General features: G+C 43.9%; 1 protein-coding gene across 3 annotated transcripts in view; it reads right to left on the bottom strand.

The window, feature by feature from the left end:
• The window catches only part of FLNB (filamin B), a 125489-nt gene that overhangs the window by 54998 nt on the left and 53063 nt on the right, over positions 1 to 17428 (bottom strand). For all 3 annotated transcript variants that reach the window (XM_080926592.1, XM_080926593.1, XM_080926594.1), the window contains exons 5-13: positions 11922 to 12040; positions 11346 to 11423; positions 9698 to 9860; positions 8900 to 9097; positions 5656 to 5793; positions 4048 to 4174; positions 2290 to 2426; positions 842 to 1035; positions 126 to 239 (exon numbers count right to left, since the gene is read on the bottom strand). In XM_080926592.1, coding sequence (XP_080782718.1) covers positions 126 to 239; positions 842 to 1035; positions 2290 to 2426; positions 4048 to 4174; positions 5656 to 5793; positions 8900 to 9097; positions 9698 to 9860; positions 11346 to 11423; positions 11922 to 12040 — 1268 coding nt within the window. The remainder of the gene's footprint in view (positions 1 to 125; positions 240 to 841; positions 1036 to 2289; positions 2427 to 4047; positions 4175 to 5655; positions 5794 to 8899; positions 9098 to 9697; positions 9861 to 11345; positions 11424 to 11921; positions 12041 to 17428) is intronic.

Below are 17428 nucleotides of genomic sequence, written 5' to 3'. Positions count from 1 at the left end.
AGGTCATACTGTGGGATACTATTATTGCTTCTGGTGTGCTGGATAGAGCTGAGATCATATTCAGTGAGCATCACTGTCACTCCTCTGACCTGACAAGTGCAGGTGGCCCAGGCCCAGATACTTACCTGAGCCATTATCTTTAAGGGAGCGTTCCCAGCATCCTTAGGATCCACGATGAACTCGGCTGGGTTGTTGATAGTACAACCAGATTTCTCCAAACCTGGCCCATATGCTTGGACCTAAGGCCAAAACCAAATAATGATTATTGTTTCCCCTGTGTTAAAGAATGGGATGAAGGGGAGGGTGCACAAAATACCTGGTCCTTAGTTAAAGATGGAAATAGGAAGTAAAATTGCAAAGTAGGCTGAAACTTACAAATAAAGACCACTACTAGCTGTCCTTGAAGAAGAAAACACTCAAAAAACAAAATCCAAACTAACCCAGCTACCTGCTGTACTCTGACATGCTAGAAAGAACTTCTAGTTCCTGGGGCAGATTTTTAGTGTGCTTGAAGGAATGGTTCCACTTTGAAGACTGAAGGTTGCAGCCACCACAGGTCAAAGAAAGTGCCACAAGTTAGCTCATTGATGGTAGTCTACAGACAGCTATAAAAATTGGCAAGATGAGTCTCTTCCACAGGACACGCATGTCCTTTAACCATCCCAGAAGCTCTGGGAGAAGATACTCTCATTCCTGGTCCATAGACGAAAATGCCAAGAGTCAGAGAGATACACTACTTTCCCAACATCACGAAAGTTCTAAGAGGTCCTCTTCTGCACTCAGATCTAACCCATTCCTGTCTACCATAGGGGACACTGGGTAAAAGACTGAGTGTGCTCACTAGATCTGGGTTGTAGTCTCCAGTGGCAGGGTGGATGAAAGCCATGTATGGGCTGTCCTTGATGTCTTCGTCGTCACACATGATATGAACAGCATATTCCCCAGGCTCCTTGGGCCAGTATTTGACATCACACGAGCCATCATTCTGATCGTCATACTCGATCTTTGCTTGGGAAGGGCCTTCAATGGCGAACCCTGGGGACAAAATGGAAGGGCCTTCCTGGTTACACATGGTGAGAATTATCCAGCCTAGGGTACTACCACCTCCTGTTCTCTGCCTCCTGGAAAGCAAGTAATGAGCAGAAAACTGAAATCAGGTGTGCCTCTTTTCCAGAAACCAGGGCACTGGTTCTTAACTAGAGGTGGAGCATTACACTGGACATTTCTGGTTTTCGGATGACATGAGAGTCAGAGGGGGGTGTTGATGAAGCACACAAGGGTCAGAGAAACCCTTCTATTTGGGTGTACAGCAACATATGCCAAGTCCTAAACCAGTACTCCCTGGTCTAAACCCATTTCCAAGTTTTTATCTGAATAAATTAAGTGAGGTTATGCACTCAGCATTGTTCATATAACAAAATCTTGGATGTAACTGGAAAGTCTAAGAACAGACTGAAACATATCAAAATCCCACTGAAGCCATGGGAAATAAAGGCGTTTCCTCCACTCATCTGGGCATAAAGACAGAAAGCTATGATTTTGTGCAGGAAAAGGGCAGAAGAGAAGACTAAAGGGCTAACTACTTCCTTAAACTACAAGTACGTTCCAAAGTGATTCCACTTCCTACTGGTGAAAATTAGGTATGTCCTAATTTTTTTCCCTCTTTTGCTCGTTACTAAAAGTAAATAGGTGTCAGTAAGATATAGCTCCCTGGCCAAATTCAGCTTACTGCCTATTCCTCTAGAGAGTATTTTACAGGAATGTAGACACACCCACTCATTTATGTATTTAATAACTGCTTCAAAGCCACAATGGCAGTCACATAATTGTGACAGAGATCATGCGACACACAAGGTAAAAATACTGAGTATGTGGCCCTTCCTAGAAAAAGCCTGACTCCTACTCCATAATGATTACATGTTTTGTCAGATACCCACTTAAAATATATTCAGTTATGTGCCAAATAATATATTTACTTTTTCAAATGTCACCAGGACGTACCAGGTCATCTGTTTAAGGGTCAGTTACCAGTATTTGTCTATGATAGTGTATGTGATGTTTAGCATACCGCCACCCCGTTCCCAGGTAACTGGTGAATAAAAAAAAAAAAAAAAAAAAAGAAGAAGAAGAAGAAAAAAAATCAAGTGTTACAGGCACTGGACTGAAAGCAAGAAGAAAAATAAGAACTAGAATTCTACAGCATCCAGGAGGCCATGTGAAGCCATAACACTAGGGACACCTCATTACTCTCAGCCTTACAGTAGTGGCTGGGCAGCTGCCTCTACTTACCCAGAGTCCCAACCTCAGAACCAATGGACTCTACCACAAAGTCTGCTGACCGACCAACAACGCCACCGTGGAGTCCAGGACCCCACGCACGAACTTTCTGCATGCCTGCTTCAGGGCCAACTTGAACGTCAAAGGGGCTAGAAGGAAGGAGCAGAAGAGGACCATAGAAGGGGGTAACCATAACCATGAACTCTTATCATAATTCTTTCCACTTCCCTGCTCTTTTGTACAGAGGCTGAAACTCTAGGTAAATGTCTTTCCCCACACTGGTCGCCCCCACAGCCATTGTTATGTCAACAATATAATGTAATATGGTTGCTTCAGGAGCTGGGGTAACTGGGCTGTCACTCAAGCAACTCGCTTGCTCTGATTTGCTCATTAGTGAGTGACCTTTAGTAGGCAGGGCCCTCTACAGTGGGAGCTTTAAAGATAAGAATATCCAGCCAGGGCTGGAGAGATGGCGCCACAGTTCAGAGCACTGACTGCTCTTCCAGAGGTCCTGAGTTCAAAACCCAGTAACCACATGGTGGCTCACAACCATCCGAAATGAGATCTGATGCCCTCTTTTCTGTGTGTGTGTGAAGACACCTACAGTGTACTTACATATAATAAATAAATAAATCTTTTAAAAAAAGGTCTAGTTAAAAAAATAAAGATAAGAATATCCACATTTCTCCTTCTCCTACCTATGCTATAACAGGAAAAATAGTTTGAACAGGCTATATTCCATTCATATGTAATCAAACATGCTTTAACTTTGGCAAGGGAAGTTTCCAATAAGTGTGCTCAGATGCTGAAACCCCTATGTAAGAGGTCCCCTTATCCTTTGTTTTATTTTATTAGGTTTCAAATGCAGTCTACCATGTGTGTATCATTTTGAGATAATAGTGGCCCAGTCCTTGGCCATGGTGCCCACATTATCCTTTTCACCTGATCTCACCCTACAGGCATTATGTCACCTACTACCACAGGATGGGGAAGTGGCACACAACATGGCACAGTCTGTTAAAACTAAACTCTTTCAACTTTTCATCTTGTTGCTTCATTGCTACCGGTCTCTTATTGTGTCTATTTTATAAATTAAATGTTTTCCTGGGTGTGCAAGCCTAGAGGTGGAGAAAACCCAGCCTGTGACACTGTCTAGGGTGGGTTTCGAGTGTTTATTTATGGTTTTAGAAGGAAACTTTTATGGACAAGGGAGGACTACTATAATACTCAATTATTCCTCAAGACAAACAAAATGTATTCAGCATTTAAACTACCCTCAGGAGAGTGGCAGAGAAGGGGTCCAAAAAGGAAACTGAAACAGCCCCAGGCATCACTGTGGCCAGGGGTCCCTAATCCCTGATGGCGTTCACATAGAGGGGTTTTTTATGTAAACCATAGCCAACCGTGCCCCTGTGGTATTTGTGAACAGAGGCATTCATTGAAAAGGAGAGCCTCGGCTTATATAAAGCTGTATAGACACACAGCCCATTTGCTCTCCATTACAGCTCTTTCTGGTCTCCCTGCCTCCCACCAGGCACAAACCACCAGCATTTGATTTAAAGCAGGGCAGCTGAAACCACAGTGACTTTCTGCTGCTTTTGAGAGTAAGCCAAGTGTCTGTGCTGCACTGAAAAGGTGGGGGGGGGGCAGTGGTGGGGGGAGATTTCAACAAAGCAGACCTCTCTTCCCTCTGGCAGCCTGGGAGGCAGTGGGCTCCTGTCACAGGCTGTACATACCTTTAGACAAGGCCCATCTCCAACCCGGACTCACCTCTTTGGAATGTGGTGCCCTCCCCAAGTAACTGCAATGCTGTATTTTCCTGGTGTGCTGGGATAGTACTCAAACGAGTAGACCCCATCCAGAAAGCCCTTCTGCTTGACCAGTTCCTCCAGGCCCTCTGTGGAAAGCAAGTACACAGCCTTTGCAATATAATCCTTGGCTTACAAGGAGACTCCCCACAAAACACAGGCAACCTATAAAAATTAAGCTCCAAATGCGAGATCTCCCTCAAAAACTGGGAAAGGTTTGCAAAACTCAAACCAGAGCCATCTCAGCCTCCAAGAGGGAGAAATGGAAGACTTCCCAGCTAGCTTGCTTCAAATGGCTCTCGGCTGGTGGAGGCTGAGGTCCCAGGCCAGATGGGTTGTTTGCTGTGTCTCAGTATTGCTCAACAGTCTCCGCTGCCTTCCAACCCCCACCTTACCACCCCCTTGCTGCCCCACGGACACCAGAAAGAGAGGCCATCTTTATTCTTGGTCTAAGCACCTATGAATCTTTTTCTGCTAAAGCAGGACAGCAAAAGAAGTTCTTATAAGCTCTTTATGAGAAAACAGGTTTTATGTTCTATATGTAATTTTGGATCTAGCCATCAGGCAGAAATGTGTTTTATATTGTGAGTCAAGAAAAGTCTCCAAGGTCAGAAAAGAACCCGGGCAGGGGTGGTGGACTGTGGGAGGATACAGGGACAGCCACAGAGCTACTTCTATTTGGCTTTAGGTCTGGACAGTCTAGAACCTTGGCTGTCCTTGGAGCAAATCCTTCCCCAAGGCTCTGAGCTCCAAGATCACATAGGAACTTCCTGGGCTCAGATTAATGCCAATACAGAGGATGAGAGAAGCACAGGCCTCTACAAACTTGGAACTAAAACCACCAAGTGCTGCTGCACCTGCGGCTGGGCCTTCAGAGCTGCCCTTCTCTGTTCCTGGGAAGAAACAAGACAGGAGATGCCGACCTCGTGCCTGCTGTCTCTGTCCCAAAGGAGGAAGGAGGAACAGACTGCTGTGGAAACAACCCTCTGCCAACTACCTACAAAGAAAACCATCCTAGGGTATTTCATTCTCCCATAGCAGTGATTATATGAATGTAGTCATTGACATAATTTCATAGTCTATAAAAACGCAAAGGGTACTGGAGAAATTATTGGTCTTTAACACCGTGCTTGGATTCCAGATCAGAACATCACAATCCATGTGAGTCTGTAAGAATCTTCCACTTTATACATAAATCTCTTCAATTGAGAGAGAGAGAGAGAGAGAGAGAGAGAGAGAGAGAGAGAGAGAGAGAGAGAAGAGAGAAATATGTTATTCCAAAAGCAACATTTCTCCAATATCCTTACAGCATTGTTTCCTATCCCAGAGGTCTTAATATGTAAGGCTACCTTACATATTAGTATGTAAACGACTCACTGGTCTTGCCTACCTATACCCAAGGCAGATGTTACTAAGCAACCACCATTCCTTTCTCTAAATAGGACTCAAATCTTTGCTATAGCTCTCTGGGAGATACCAGTCAGGACTGGCCAATAGATACTACCAATACAGCATTGCTGACAAACTAGCTAAGGTTTATTTGAGATGGTGGAAAGAAGAAAGTACTTACTAGGGCCCTTCACAGTTACAGCAAGCTCTCCACTTCCAGCTGCCTTAGTATCCACCTTAAAGTCTGCAGTCTCCCGGATCCGGACACCTTTGGGCTGCAGGCCTCGACCACTGGCCCTGCAGGCATTTGGGTTGCAGGCTACAAACAGAGTTGATATCAGTTCAACCTTTTAATATTTTTAAAATGACAAGAAAGTTCAGGTAACTTGGGCCCACTCCACACCCCATTCCCTACTGCCCCCCCCAAGAAAATGTTTGTTTTGCATGAAAAGCATCCAGCAGTTGCCCTAGACCAGGGGTCCTACTCAGGAAGCACAGCAAAGAAGAACACAGCATGACTTTGTCCAGCTTCACCACACAAGGGCTGGGCAAAAGTTATTTGGCCAACATCAAAGAGAGCAGAGCAAATCCACACTGTGCTGCTCCTGGTACTGGCTTTTATGAGCAGAGGGGCACTAAAACTACTGAATGTGATCCTGACCTCACTGTCACACTCCAAGGTCAGGGACTGGAGAGCCGATATCCAAGTCAACTTGGAAAATGCAGCACTCGAAATATCCATCTGAGTTTCAAAGCATGAGCATTTCTGAAGATCCGGACATGGCTGTTGTCTTCCACGTGAACAGCCAGGCAAAATAAGAAAAACCTGAAACTGTGCTCTTAGCCAAAGGTGGCTGTGACAAAGCTCTGGACATCTATAAAGGTAAACCTCAGCAGAAAATGCCACGCCTGACATGATTTCTGGTCTCCTTTAAAAACCACAAGGATGAAAATTAAGAACTCTGGTGATAGCTAACATTCTTCACTTGACAGAGCCATGAAACTACTCTTCCAAGTAGGGTCAGGAAGGAGGCTTAGGAAGACATATACTCTTCCTAGAAATCCTTTGCCCAGCATGGACAACTTTTTCCTTAAGTAGAAATGGGAAATTGATAGGTGCAATGTCCTATTGTCTACGCACTGGCTTTCCTCTCCAAACCTCACACAGCACATATGACAGCCCTTCATACACAGGCTTCAAACATGGATGGACAGAAGCTCATTAGATACAACCTCCATTACTCCCCAGAGGGGAGCACAGACATCCTTGCAGTTAGAGATCATGTTGGATTGTTCATGGAAGAACATGGTATGTGGTGGCATTTAACAGTCAGTGAAATTGGCTTTCCGCTGTTAAAGACACCTAAGTATGTATGTGTATATTGAAGGTCTAAAGATGCAAGCCATGGTCCTGAACACGTCAGGCAAGCACTCTACTACTGAGCTCTTCTTAAATTTTGAGAGAGGCTCTCACTAAATTGTTGTCATGTGGCCCTGGCAGGTCCTGTATCAACTACCCAATAGCTGAGACTAGAGGCCTGTAACAGCAGGCCTGGCTAAAGCTTTTTTCAGTGTTAAATCATTACAATAGAGGGCAGTACATTTTTTAAAAAATGCTGACTGCGCCAGAATGAATAAACCAATCCATGAATGAGAGATTAGGAATCACTAGAATGAAGAAAGCTGTCTTGAACCATCTTCTTATGCCAAAGGAATTTTGATTATGAATATCTAGAGGGAGGGTTATCAAAGGAAGAACACATGTGTAATAAGTCACAACAAAATGGCAAGAATTTCCTGGGGTGAGGGCTTATAAATTCGTCTTAAAACACACACAGACATCAATTGGAAATACAAAGCATAGTCAACAGGCTAAACATGGGGGAAAGGTAACTGTTCAGTCCCTAGGAGCACTCAATCAACTCAAACATTTAGCCAACTCAGCTGCAGTTTGTGGGATGTATCAGATCCACTGCCTTCCCTCAGCACCTTGCTTAGGCTGGGATCTGGCCTTACAAACTGTGATCACTAACGCCTGCACAGGAACTTCCTGAAGCCACACAAAGAATTGGCAAAGATGCCCCACCCAACCAACCCTTACCAAAGCAAGGGCCTCTGGCCCAGAGCTTGCAAATAGGAAGCCAGCAGATTCAGGGTCCAGGCTGGCCCAGAGGCAGGATTCAGAAGAAGGAGCCAGGTCTGCAGGTGCAGAGGTGGAGGACAGAACAGGGAGAGGTGAGTAGGTTAGAAAAGGCAGCACAGTTGGAAAACATCAGTAACAACTGAAAAGAGCAACAAGGTTGGGGAGGGGAGAGAGATTGAGTGCCTCTAATATCAGGGAAACACATGCTCCTGGTTGCAGAGGGATTCGGCAGAGGAGATACAGGCACAAAGGACATTATAGTTCTACTGATACTTTGTATCACTGAGACCCACACTGCCAAGGCCTCAGTGACTCCACCTGCCAAATGCGGGTGGCAATCGTACCTGAAACATACAGACTTGGATGGGCTAATGTAGCAGAGATAGGTGCCCCACAGCCAGTAAAATGCCTGGAGCATGGGGACTTGCTGCCACCAAGCTTGTTCCTGGACACCAAACATTGCACACTTAAGTCTCTGCACACAGATTCGATATCCCTTATCAAAAAGGGCTTGAATAAAAGGATGTTGCCGTAAGGTTTTAAAGGGGTTGGTGGTGGCAAAACCCCTGGAACTGGAGTTATACAGAGAAGAGTGACTGGTGCGGCTGCTGGAAACTGCATGCAGATGCTCTGGGCACTCAGGGCAGCTCCTCACCACTGAGCCTTCGCCAGCCTTTCAGATACATGTAATACATGGACTTTATTACCGACCTCCCTAACCTAAAAATCTGAAATGCTCTACCTAAACTTTAAAACTATTTAAATAATCACGTCAGTGTACAAAACAAATAAATAAAATGCTTTTTCTAGATTTTGAAGTAATCCAGTAGTTTGCAGATTAGGGATACTCTCCATCTGTGGTACAGATGGACTTAAAATGTTTCCCAAGGGCACAAACGTTGAAAATGTGAGAACCAGCGGAAGGGAGGTCACTGGAAGCTTGCCCTGTTAAGTACTGGTGAGATCCTAGCCTCTCTCCATCTCTCCTTGGTCTCGTGGCTCCCTTTTGGTAAACAATTGTTTTGCCGTGTTCATTGTGGATACACAGCATCACAACAGGCCCAAGAGAAAGCCGGCCATGAGACACATAGTCTGGTCATCTACTAATGTGATCCTTTCAGATGTTTTGACACAGGGAGGGAGGCTGAGGGACACAACTCATGACAGCACTAATATCCTAAAGATGAAAGTACCACTTCCTGCTGAAGGGGTCCTGGCAGGAGGAGGACGGAGAGGGCCCAGGTCTGACAGTCTCCATACCAGGTGGTGAGCCAGCACTTACCTTCACCAATCTGTACACCAAAGGGGCTCTTGGGAATGGCATCCCCAGCAAAGGAGACCTTGACCACATGGGGGCCAGGCTGCACTGGCTTGAAGACACATCTATAAACCTGGTTTCCTCTGTCTTCCACCAGCAGTTCCACACTGTTCTTGCCCTGGGGATCCTCCACCTCAACGCCAATGTCACCCACACCAGCTCCTGTGAAAAGGACAGCGGTTCCATGAGCACTTCTTCCCCTTCTAAAAGCTTGCTGTCAACCAGTGCAGAGTGCAAACAGAAAGGGTCACTCAGGCAAGGCTGTACCAACTGTCATCTTTCTTTCCTTTTATTTAAAAAACAAAAAACGTAAAAGGAAAGCTGCCAGGTGGGAAGTCATGCTTTTAATCTCAGCGCTCAGGAGGCAGAGGCAGGAGGATCTGAATTTGAGGCCAGCCTGGTCTACAGAGCTAGTTCCAGGGCAGCCAGAGCGACACAGAGAAAGCTTGTCTCGAAAAACACAAAAAGAAAGCCAAGAAATCGACATGATTCATTTATTCATTTTTGCTGCCTGCTTCCCCCAGTCTTCCATAAAACATGGTCTAGCATGTGACTGATAAAATTTCGTGCAGACTTAAATTTGTACAAAAATTGATGACTTCTCAGAGACAAGAGTGAAGATATGAAAAATACAACTAGCTCATGAGAAAAAGTTGTTTTGTCAATTTAAAAGACAAAAGGTTTGGGTGCCCAAACCGTCCCGAGGTTTCTGTGTTAGACCCTCTAGCAAAGGTCCAAGTCATTGGAACAGTGACACATTACCAGCTGTGTAGATGTCAAAGTAGGTAGGTTTATTGGCAATGTTCCCTGTAGTTTCCAACCCTGGGCCTTTCGCAGTGACTTTGCTGGCATCTCCTTGGGCTTTGTCAATGTTCACTTCAAACGGGCTCTTAGAAATGTGCTGTCCTGCAAAGAGGACTATGACCTGCAAGTGACAAGACAGAGGTAGCAGCTTCTCCCTGGCTAGCAAGAACTACCCACACTCACACACACCGTTCTTCAGGAGTGCACACCTGAAGGCGGATGGCAGCAGGAGCCCTAAAATCAGGGAACTGAATCCCTACCTGGACCCATCAGGCACATGGTATCCGTGATATCCTCATCTTGAATGGAAAGTGCTTACATCATACGCACTTGGGTGTGGGCACCCTCTCCCTCCCAGCTGTGCTTGTTCTGACCCGGGTCTCTGGGCTATCCAGCCTCTCCAGTTCCAAGCCATCAAGGCAGTGTCAGACATGGGCTCCCTCTTATAGCATGGGCCTCAAGTTAGACCAGTCATGGGTTGACCACTCCCCCAAGCCCTGTGCCACTGTTACCCAGCACATCTTGTAGGGTGCTTGGCCCTTCTAATGAAAACAAAGTCACTTATACTTAGATCTCTAGGCACAGAGTTCCTTTAATGATACAGACAGGGTCACTGCACTCAGAATAAAGTGTATCCTTCTAAGATTTCAAAAATAGAGTCAGATTTTTCATGGGCTAAGATCATTTCCAAATAAATGTGTTTGCGACAAATTATAATGACTTCTGCCGAAAACTTTATCAAAACTTTCTCATCCTGAGATATTTCAAGAGAGCTCGACTGGATTTCCTATGAATCCATTAATTATTAATGAACTAGTTTCATTTAAATATTTTTTTTAAAGATTTCATTTTCCTAGATTTATGGAGTTCTGGAGCAAGAAGAATCCTAGTGAATTCACAAAAACTCAAGAAAGAACTGCAGAACCTTTGGGAAAGTCTAAGCATGCCATAGGAGGGTTTTTTGGGGGGCTGTGCAAAGGCTCTCTTCCAATGGAAGACATATTCCTAGGTTACCCACTGCTGTAGCCCATGCTCTTAACTCTTGCCCTATCTATGGAATGGCCTCAAAGGGAGCTTGATATGATGCTGAAGTGAAGGTCCTGCAAGCAGGATCCCGGGTCCTCAGAAGCTGTGTATATTCCTTGCTGCTGCTAGTGGGCTGAACTTGTGTGTTCTCTGGGCTCAAGACTCTCTGGCCTATCACAAAGATGAATGAGTAAGAAAGCATTCAGGGCAGAGGCCAAAGTTTATTCACTATATTATCAATACTCCAGACAGACAGCTTCAATCTTCAGGTACCCATGTGGAATTAGTGGGAGGAAATCAGAACATCGTGAATGACTTCCCTGGGGAATTATAAACAATGGAGAGTTGCTATCTGATGCCGAGTCTAATTTATAGTCTACCTTTTCCCCCAGATGACCTTGCATAATTTTAACCTAAGTCACTTATGGCTTTTGCCTAGCATGCTAGAGATCCTGCCTTCCACACCCAGCACAATACAAACTGCCAACAAGACCATTCCTCTTCCTAAGATCTTCCTTTAACACGTGACAATACAAGCCCAAGGACCAGACCATGCCACGGCCATGGTGTCTTATCTTACTTTGTGCAGTCCAGTGACTCTGGGCAGATACTCCACAGAGTATGTCTTGTTCTTGTCACTGTCTGGGGTCACATGTGCCTAGAAGAGAAGATGGTCATCAATCAGAGAAGGGGAAAGGTAAGAGTAAGTGGGAAGGAGATTCACCTGATCACTGATTGTTTTGGTTGGTACAAGTGCAGAAGATGCCAGACTTGGTCTTAGGAACAAGAAAACCCAGGAAGTTGGGCAGAGACCCTGAACCAGAGAAAGCTAGACAATATGTCAGCATATTTAGAAGTTCAAATAGTACTGTGATCAGATCAAAGACCCAAAGATAGATGGTCAGCAGAGGAAAATCAAGACACCTCAATTAACAAGTCCTGTGTCTTATATCCCAAGTATCATTTACTTTATCAAACACTGTGTTTGTGTAAATCACTAAAGGCACAGCCCATAGGCAAGCTGCTTTAGCCACTGCAAGCCTCAGGGTCCTTTGGTAACATTTTGGCTGAGTGCACTGTGAGGACGTGAAGATGCAGTCTCTAGTCACATGACTTGCCCAATGACTCTGGAGAGAGGTGGGACCCTCCAGCATACCTCTTCCTTGTTTCCTTCTGGGTCCTCGACAAACACCATCACATCTCCTTGCCCAGCGCTGATGGTATCTACCGTGAATTTGGCTGGCTGCTTCACCATGTTCCCAGTGGGTTCGATTCCTGTCATGAGTTTACACAGTAAATTTTGAGTTGGGCCATGTCTATCATCCAGTATGTTCTTTTCTTTTTCTTATTTTTTTTTCCCTCAGAAAACTGAGAGATAAGACCCTATCTTACTAATCCCATGTGGAAGATGGGAACAAACTACCACAAAAGGAATAGGATAGGTTCAAAGTCTTAATTTCCTTCATGTTATATATCGATATCCAATTTTAAAATATTCAAGAGTTTCAGACAGTGGTCCATGAAACAGTGAAAACACACATTGGTATAGTTAGCTACCAGCAGGGTCTGCCTTTGCAAGTCCATGCAGAAGGAAGTTGCATATTTCTTTAAACAACGCTGTATATACTTTTTAAAAAGAGATTTACTTATTTATTATATATGAATACACTGTATCTGTCTTCAGACATACCAGAAGAGGGCACTAGATCTCATTACAGGTGGTTGTGAGCCACCATGTGGTTGCTGGGATTTGAACTCAGGACCTCTAGAAGAGCAGCCAGTGCTCTTAACCACTGAGCCATCTCGCTAGCTCCATACACTTTTTTTTTAATAAAATGCATTTCCCTATTATTTGCAATTAGACTTTTAACTTTAAGATGGCTAAACAATAATAGGTAGACTCAAAGACAAATACCCCATATTTTTCTCATATGTGGAAGCTAGACTTATATATAAGTAATATGAAAAGTAGAAACAAGACCTTGTGGAAAAAGGAGTCTTCAGAAAGGAACAAAAGAGTAATGAGGCAAAGCCAGTGGGATCTGTGTGGTTTCTCTAACATGTGGAACCTAGGTATTAAAAGTTAGGTGAGGAGCTGGAGAGATGGCTCAGCTGTTAGAGTATGTGCTACTGTTGCAAAGGACCTGGGTCAGTCCCAGCACCTACATGCTGGTTAACTACCATTTATAACTCCAATTCTTCTACAGGCACCGGGATTTAGGGCAAGTGCAATGGAGGAAACAATATGAACGAAGAATGATGTATGAAGATGATGGTGATGAGAGAGGGAGAGGAGGGGGAAAGAGATGGAGAAGAGGGAGAGGGAGAGGCAAGGCAAAGTACGCTGGGCCAGAAGCTTGGCTGGTAGACTGCTCACACAAAGCTATGGGCCTGATCCCCAGTACTAGCCTGATACCAGCCTGGGCAGCATGAGACCCTAGAAGAACGGGGAGGAAGTGATAAACCTACTATTCTGTATACTTGAAGAAATTAATTTTAAAAAAGATAATTGAGCTAATTAGAGACAGACTCCCATACTAGCAGGTATAAGAAATGATACTCTTTCATTAGCATACCTTAAAGATAGCTGCTCTCTCAAGTTAAATCTGGAAGTATTCAAAATAGCTAAGATATGGCTTCTGCTTAGAAACCCATTAATAGACAGAAACAAAAACTGTGGTATATATGGACTAATATTCAGTTGTAAAGAAAAATGAAGTTCCCCTATTTGGTGTAAAAAAGAACAGATAACGAAGAATATTATACAAATCAAAATAAGCCAGAAGCAGAAAAGCAAGTGGTGCGTGTTCTATCTCAAATTCGGAAGTTAGAAAGTCAACCTGAATGTGGAACGTATTCCTCGGGATTGGAAAGGAGGGGCTAGCTGGACAGAAAGAGCTGTGTTGGGTCCGAACAACGTACAGTTCATACACACAAGTAATTTTACCCTGAACCCACTAAAACACTCAATGCTAATAAAGATGTAACAATGGACTGGAGAGATGAGTCCGTGGTTAAGAGCACTTCCTTATCTCCGTGTCCCCAGCACCCACATGAGATGGTTCATGTCCTCTTCTGGTCTGCAGGCAGCACCTGCGTTCATGTGCACATGCTCACAGAAGCACACAGATAAAAAATAGATAAAAGCTATTACACGTAGAAAGCGTACAATCGCTCACTCACGCCCTTCGTGTTAACAATCGTGCAAAGTGCTGACACTCATCATGACCAGAGCACTGAAAATGATACGGTCAAGAAACAGCGTCTCACAGCCACAAGGATCCCTCGTGTTGCCCTTTTAGGAGTCCCACCCACTTCCCTTCCACCCCACCCTTCTCTTATCCCTGGCAACCACTAATCAGTTCTCCATCTCTGTAATTTTACCATTTCAAGAATGTTACATAAATGGAATCATACATTATACAACCTTATGGTACACTGGTCCTTCTCACTGAGAATCCCGTCCATTTACACGGGCTGCTTTTTCACCGATGAGTAACGTTCTATGCTATGTGATTGTTTACCCTGCTCCCCAACTGAGGGACGTCTGGGTTACATCCAGCTGTCTATCATTCTAAAAGCTGCTATAAAGGCTCAGATATAGGTTTTGTGAGAATTTAAATCAAGGTGTAATGTTTTATGTCTATATCTTTCTCCTAACATGGCTCCTCTCACAGAGTCCCTAAAATGCCCTGTAATGTTGTGGGAGTGACCAGTTCATGACACATGGCTTCCTGGAATTTCCTGGGCTGATAAGCTTTTGGTGGGAATCTCAATTGGGAGCTGTCACCAGCAGAAAGTCAGACTTGAGAATCTAGAAGCTTCTGTGTTCCTCCAGGTGTATAGCCCATCCCAACTCTCAGGATCTCTTGAACCTCAGGATATAGAACACTTTTCGTCCTAGAATAATATCAGGACACCTGGTTATTTCCCGAGCTTGAGTTCCTGGCTAGCCTAAGCAGGCCATAGGAATCTGATTTGGAGTCCAGCAATAATGAAATTGTGAATAACTCCAGATCCACTACTTGAACCAGTATCTAGTGCTGATTACAGAGATTGAGGCTTTGACCTGCAGCTCCTCTGGCTATCCTGGAACTCAGCAGTCCACCTGTCTCTTGTGCTACAATCTTCCACCAGTGTCAGTATGGATCCAAAGCTATTGCTTCAAATACTGTAGACTACTGTTACACTTCCTTCAGAACCTCTGCACTATGTTCCTTTGCCTTCTTTCTTTTCAGAGACACTTGGAATTTTGTTGACACCTACAAAAAAATCTTTCTGTTTCTTTTCTTTTCTTGGTGCTAGGAATTGGTCTCACATGTGCTAGGAAAGTAAACTGAGGCTAAGTTCATTGCCAAAACTTCAATAGCAATTACGTCAATGTGACAATTCAGGAAAAACCAATGCCTTTGTCCCAGTCTCCTTACTCAGGCCTTTTGTTTAGTTTTTAGATTACAAATCCTGTGTGTGTTTTATTACACTCACACCCATTTTCTTTCCTTTCTGTGACAATAAATGGTGTGCCATTTTAAATTCCAGGCTCCACATGTGTATTTTACCATGTAAAACTAGACTAGATTCTGGCATGCCACTTTTGTCCCTAAGAAAGCTTTATTAGTCTTTGGGACCTTTTTATTTTCTTTTCTTTTATTTTATTTTTCTAGCCTGGCTGGCCCTGAAATCACAGAAACCTGTTTTACTTTTCCTGAGGCTTTTCTCACTTTTAATTGTTTGAGAAAGTCGGTACAGACCAGTACATCGTCTGTACATGGACAGTTTTATTTCTGACTTTGCTGTTGTACCCCCACTTCCTACCTACCCTCACCATTCAAGCCCCCCTTAATATGTTGCAAAGAAATGGCAAGGGCAGGTCCCACCCCAGTCCAGATCTTAATTATCAGTGAAAGGCTGGGAGTGTTCTAAGATGAATGGGAGCTTGTGTGTGTGTGTGTGTGTGTGTGTGTGTGTGTGTGTGTGTGTGTGTGTGAGCTTCTGTGGCAGTTATTTTGCACTGACTTGAAGTTTCTCCTTCCCCTTTTTGGAGTCTTATCTTAGATGATGGCTGAATTTTGTCACTTGCTTTTTTTTATCATCAGTATGACCAACCATGCTTTTTTTTTTTTTTTTTTTTTAATTCACTAACCTGTTCCTATAATCTGGTTGACTGAATTGATAAGATTTTTAATAGTGAACCAGCCTTATACTGCTAAAAAAACCTCACTTAGTTACAATGTGTGACTGATTCATTGTATATTACATGTACATTGTATATTGCATACATCATATGTGTGTGTATGATGTATATTATACATGTGTGAAGTACATGTTAATATTTCATGATGTGTTTTTATATCTATAGTCCACTGGTCTCTGAGTTTTGTTTTGTTACTGGCTTTGGTGTTTCATTAAGTGAGGTTGCTATCTCCGCTGGTCAGTTTTGCCAACTTGGCACAGCTAGAGACACAGGGAAGAGGGAACTTCAGCTGAGGAACTGCCTCCCTCAGCCTGGCCTCTGGGCATGTCTGTGGATTATGCTGATTAATGATTGATGTGGAAGGACCCAGCCTACTGTGAGTGGTGTCACCCCTGGGCAGGGTATGCTGGGTTGTAGAAGAAAGGCTGGTTGAGAGCAAGCCAGTAAGCAACACCCCTCCATGGCCTCTGTTTTCAGCTCCTGCTGGGGATGAGGGTGGGGAGGGTGTTCTAGCTTGAGTTCCTTCCTATTCAGGCTTCCCTCAAAATGGACTATAAAATATTAACTGAAATAAACCCTCCCTCTTCCCCACAAGCTGTTTCAGAGTATTTCACACAGCAGCAGGAAACAAAATAGAACAGCAAGTGCTTAAAAATCTGTTTTAATTCTTAAGTGTTTGGGGAATTCTCCAGTGAAATCACTCACCCCTGGAGATTTCCAGGAGCCCCTACAATTTTACAAATTAAATTTCCTGGATGTTTACAGGCTCATCCAGGTTATCTGGCTGAACTGTGGTAGTCCACTGTACTTAAGACATAACTTCACTACATGGTTTCTTCCTGTCATTTCAAGACTTCTTCCTTCATGTGCTTCCTTTAAAAGGTTATTCTTTCAGGATAGACTTCTATGGACAAATTCTTTTGCTTTTTCTTTGTCTGAAAGTATAGGGACTTCTCCTGGGTAAAAAGGATTCTAGTTGACAACCTTTAAAAAAAAAAAAACAAACAAACAAACAAAAAAACACTCATGCAATGCACTGCCCCTTCCTTCTGACCTCCATGGTTTTGATGAGAAAGCTGACATTCTGGTATTTCCTTTGGGCAAGCTTCAGCTATCTCATATCATGCTTAAATGTTCGTCCAGGTCCTAGTAAGGGCAGAAGCCTGTGATCCCAGCATTTGGGGGTGATGGCAAAGGGATTCAGGCTATCCCAGACTTAAACAACTTACCTCTCTTTGTCTTTGGTTTTCTGAAATGTATCCAGATTTGCCTTTTACCCCAAAAGAGCTATTACGCATGTTCTCTCGGATGGGTGTTTCTCCTGCTAGCTTACTGTCTCCACGCCCACATAGTGCCTTAAATGGTCATTTTAGCCCCACCTTTTCACCTCTCACGTCTCCTCTAACGTGATCATTCCCACTTTTGTTTTAGTTCCCACAGGTCCCAGGGGCTCTGTCCATGTTTCTTCT

This window comes from Micromys minutus (genome assembly GCF_963924665.1).
Source record: "Micromys minutus genome assembly, chromosome: 12".
NCBI lineage: Eukaryota > Metazoa > Chordata > Mammalia > Rodentia > Muridae > Micromys > Micromys minutus.
Note: the sequence above shows the minus strand (reverse complement) of the source record. Positions and strands in the feature narration are given on the sequence as shown.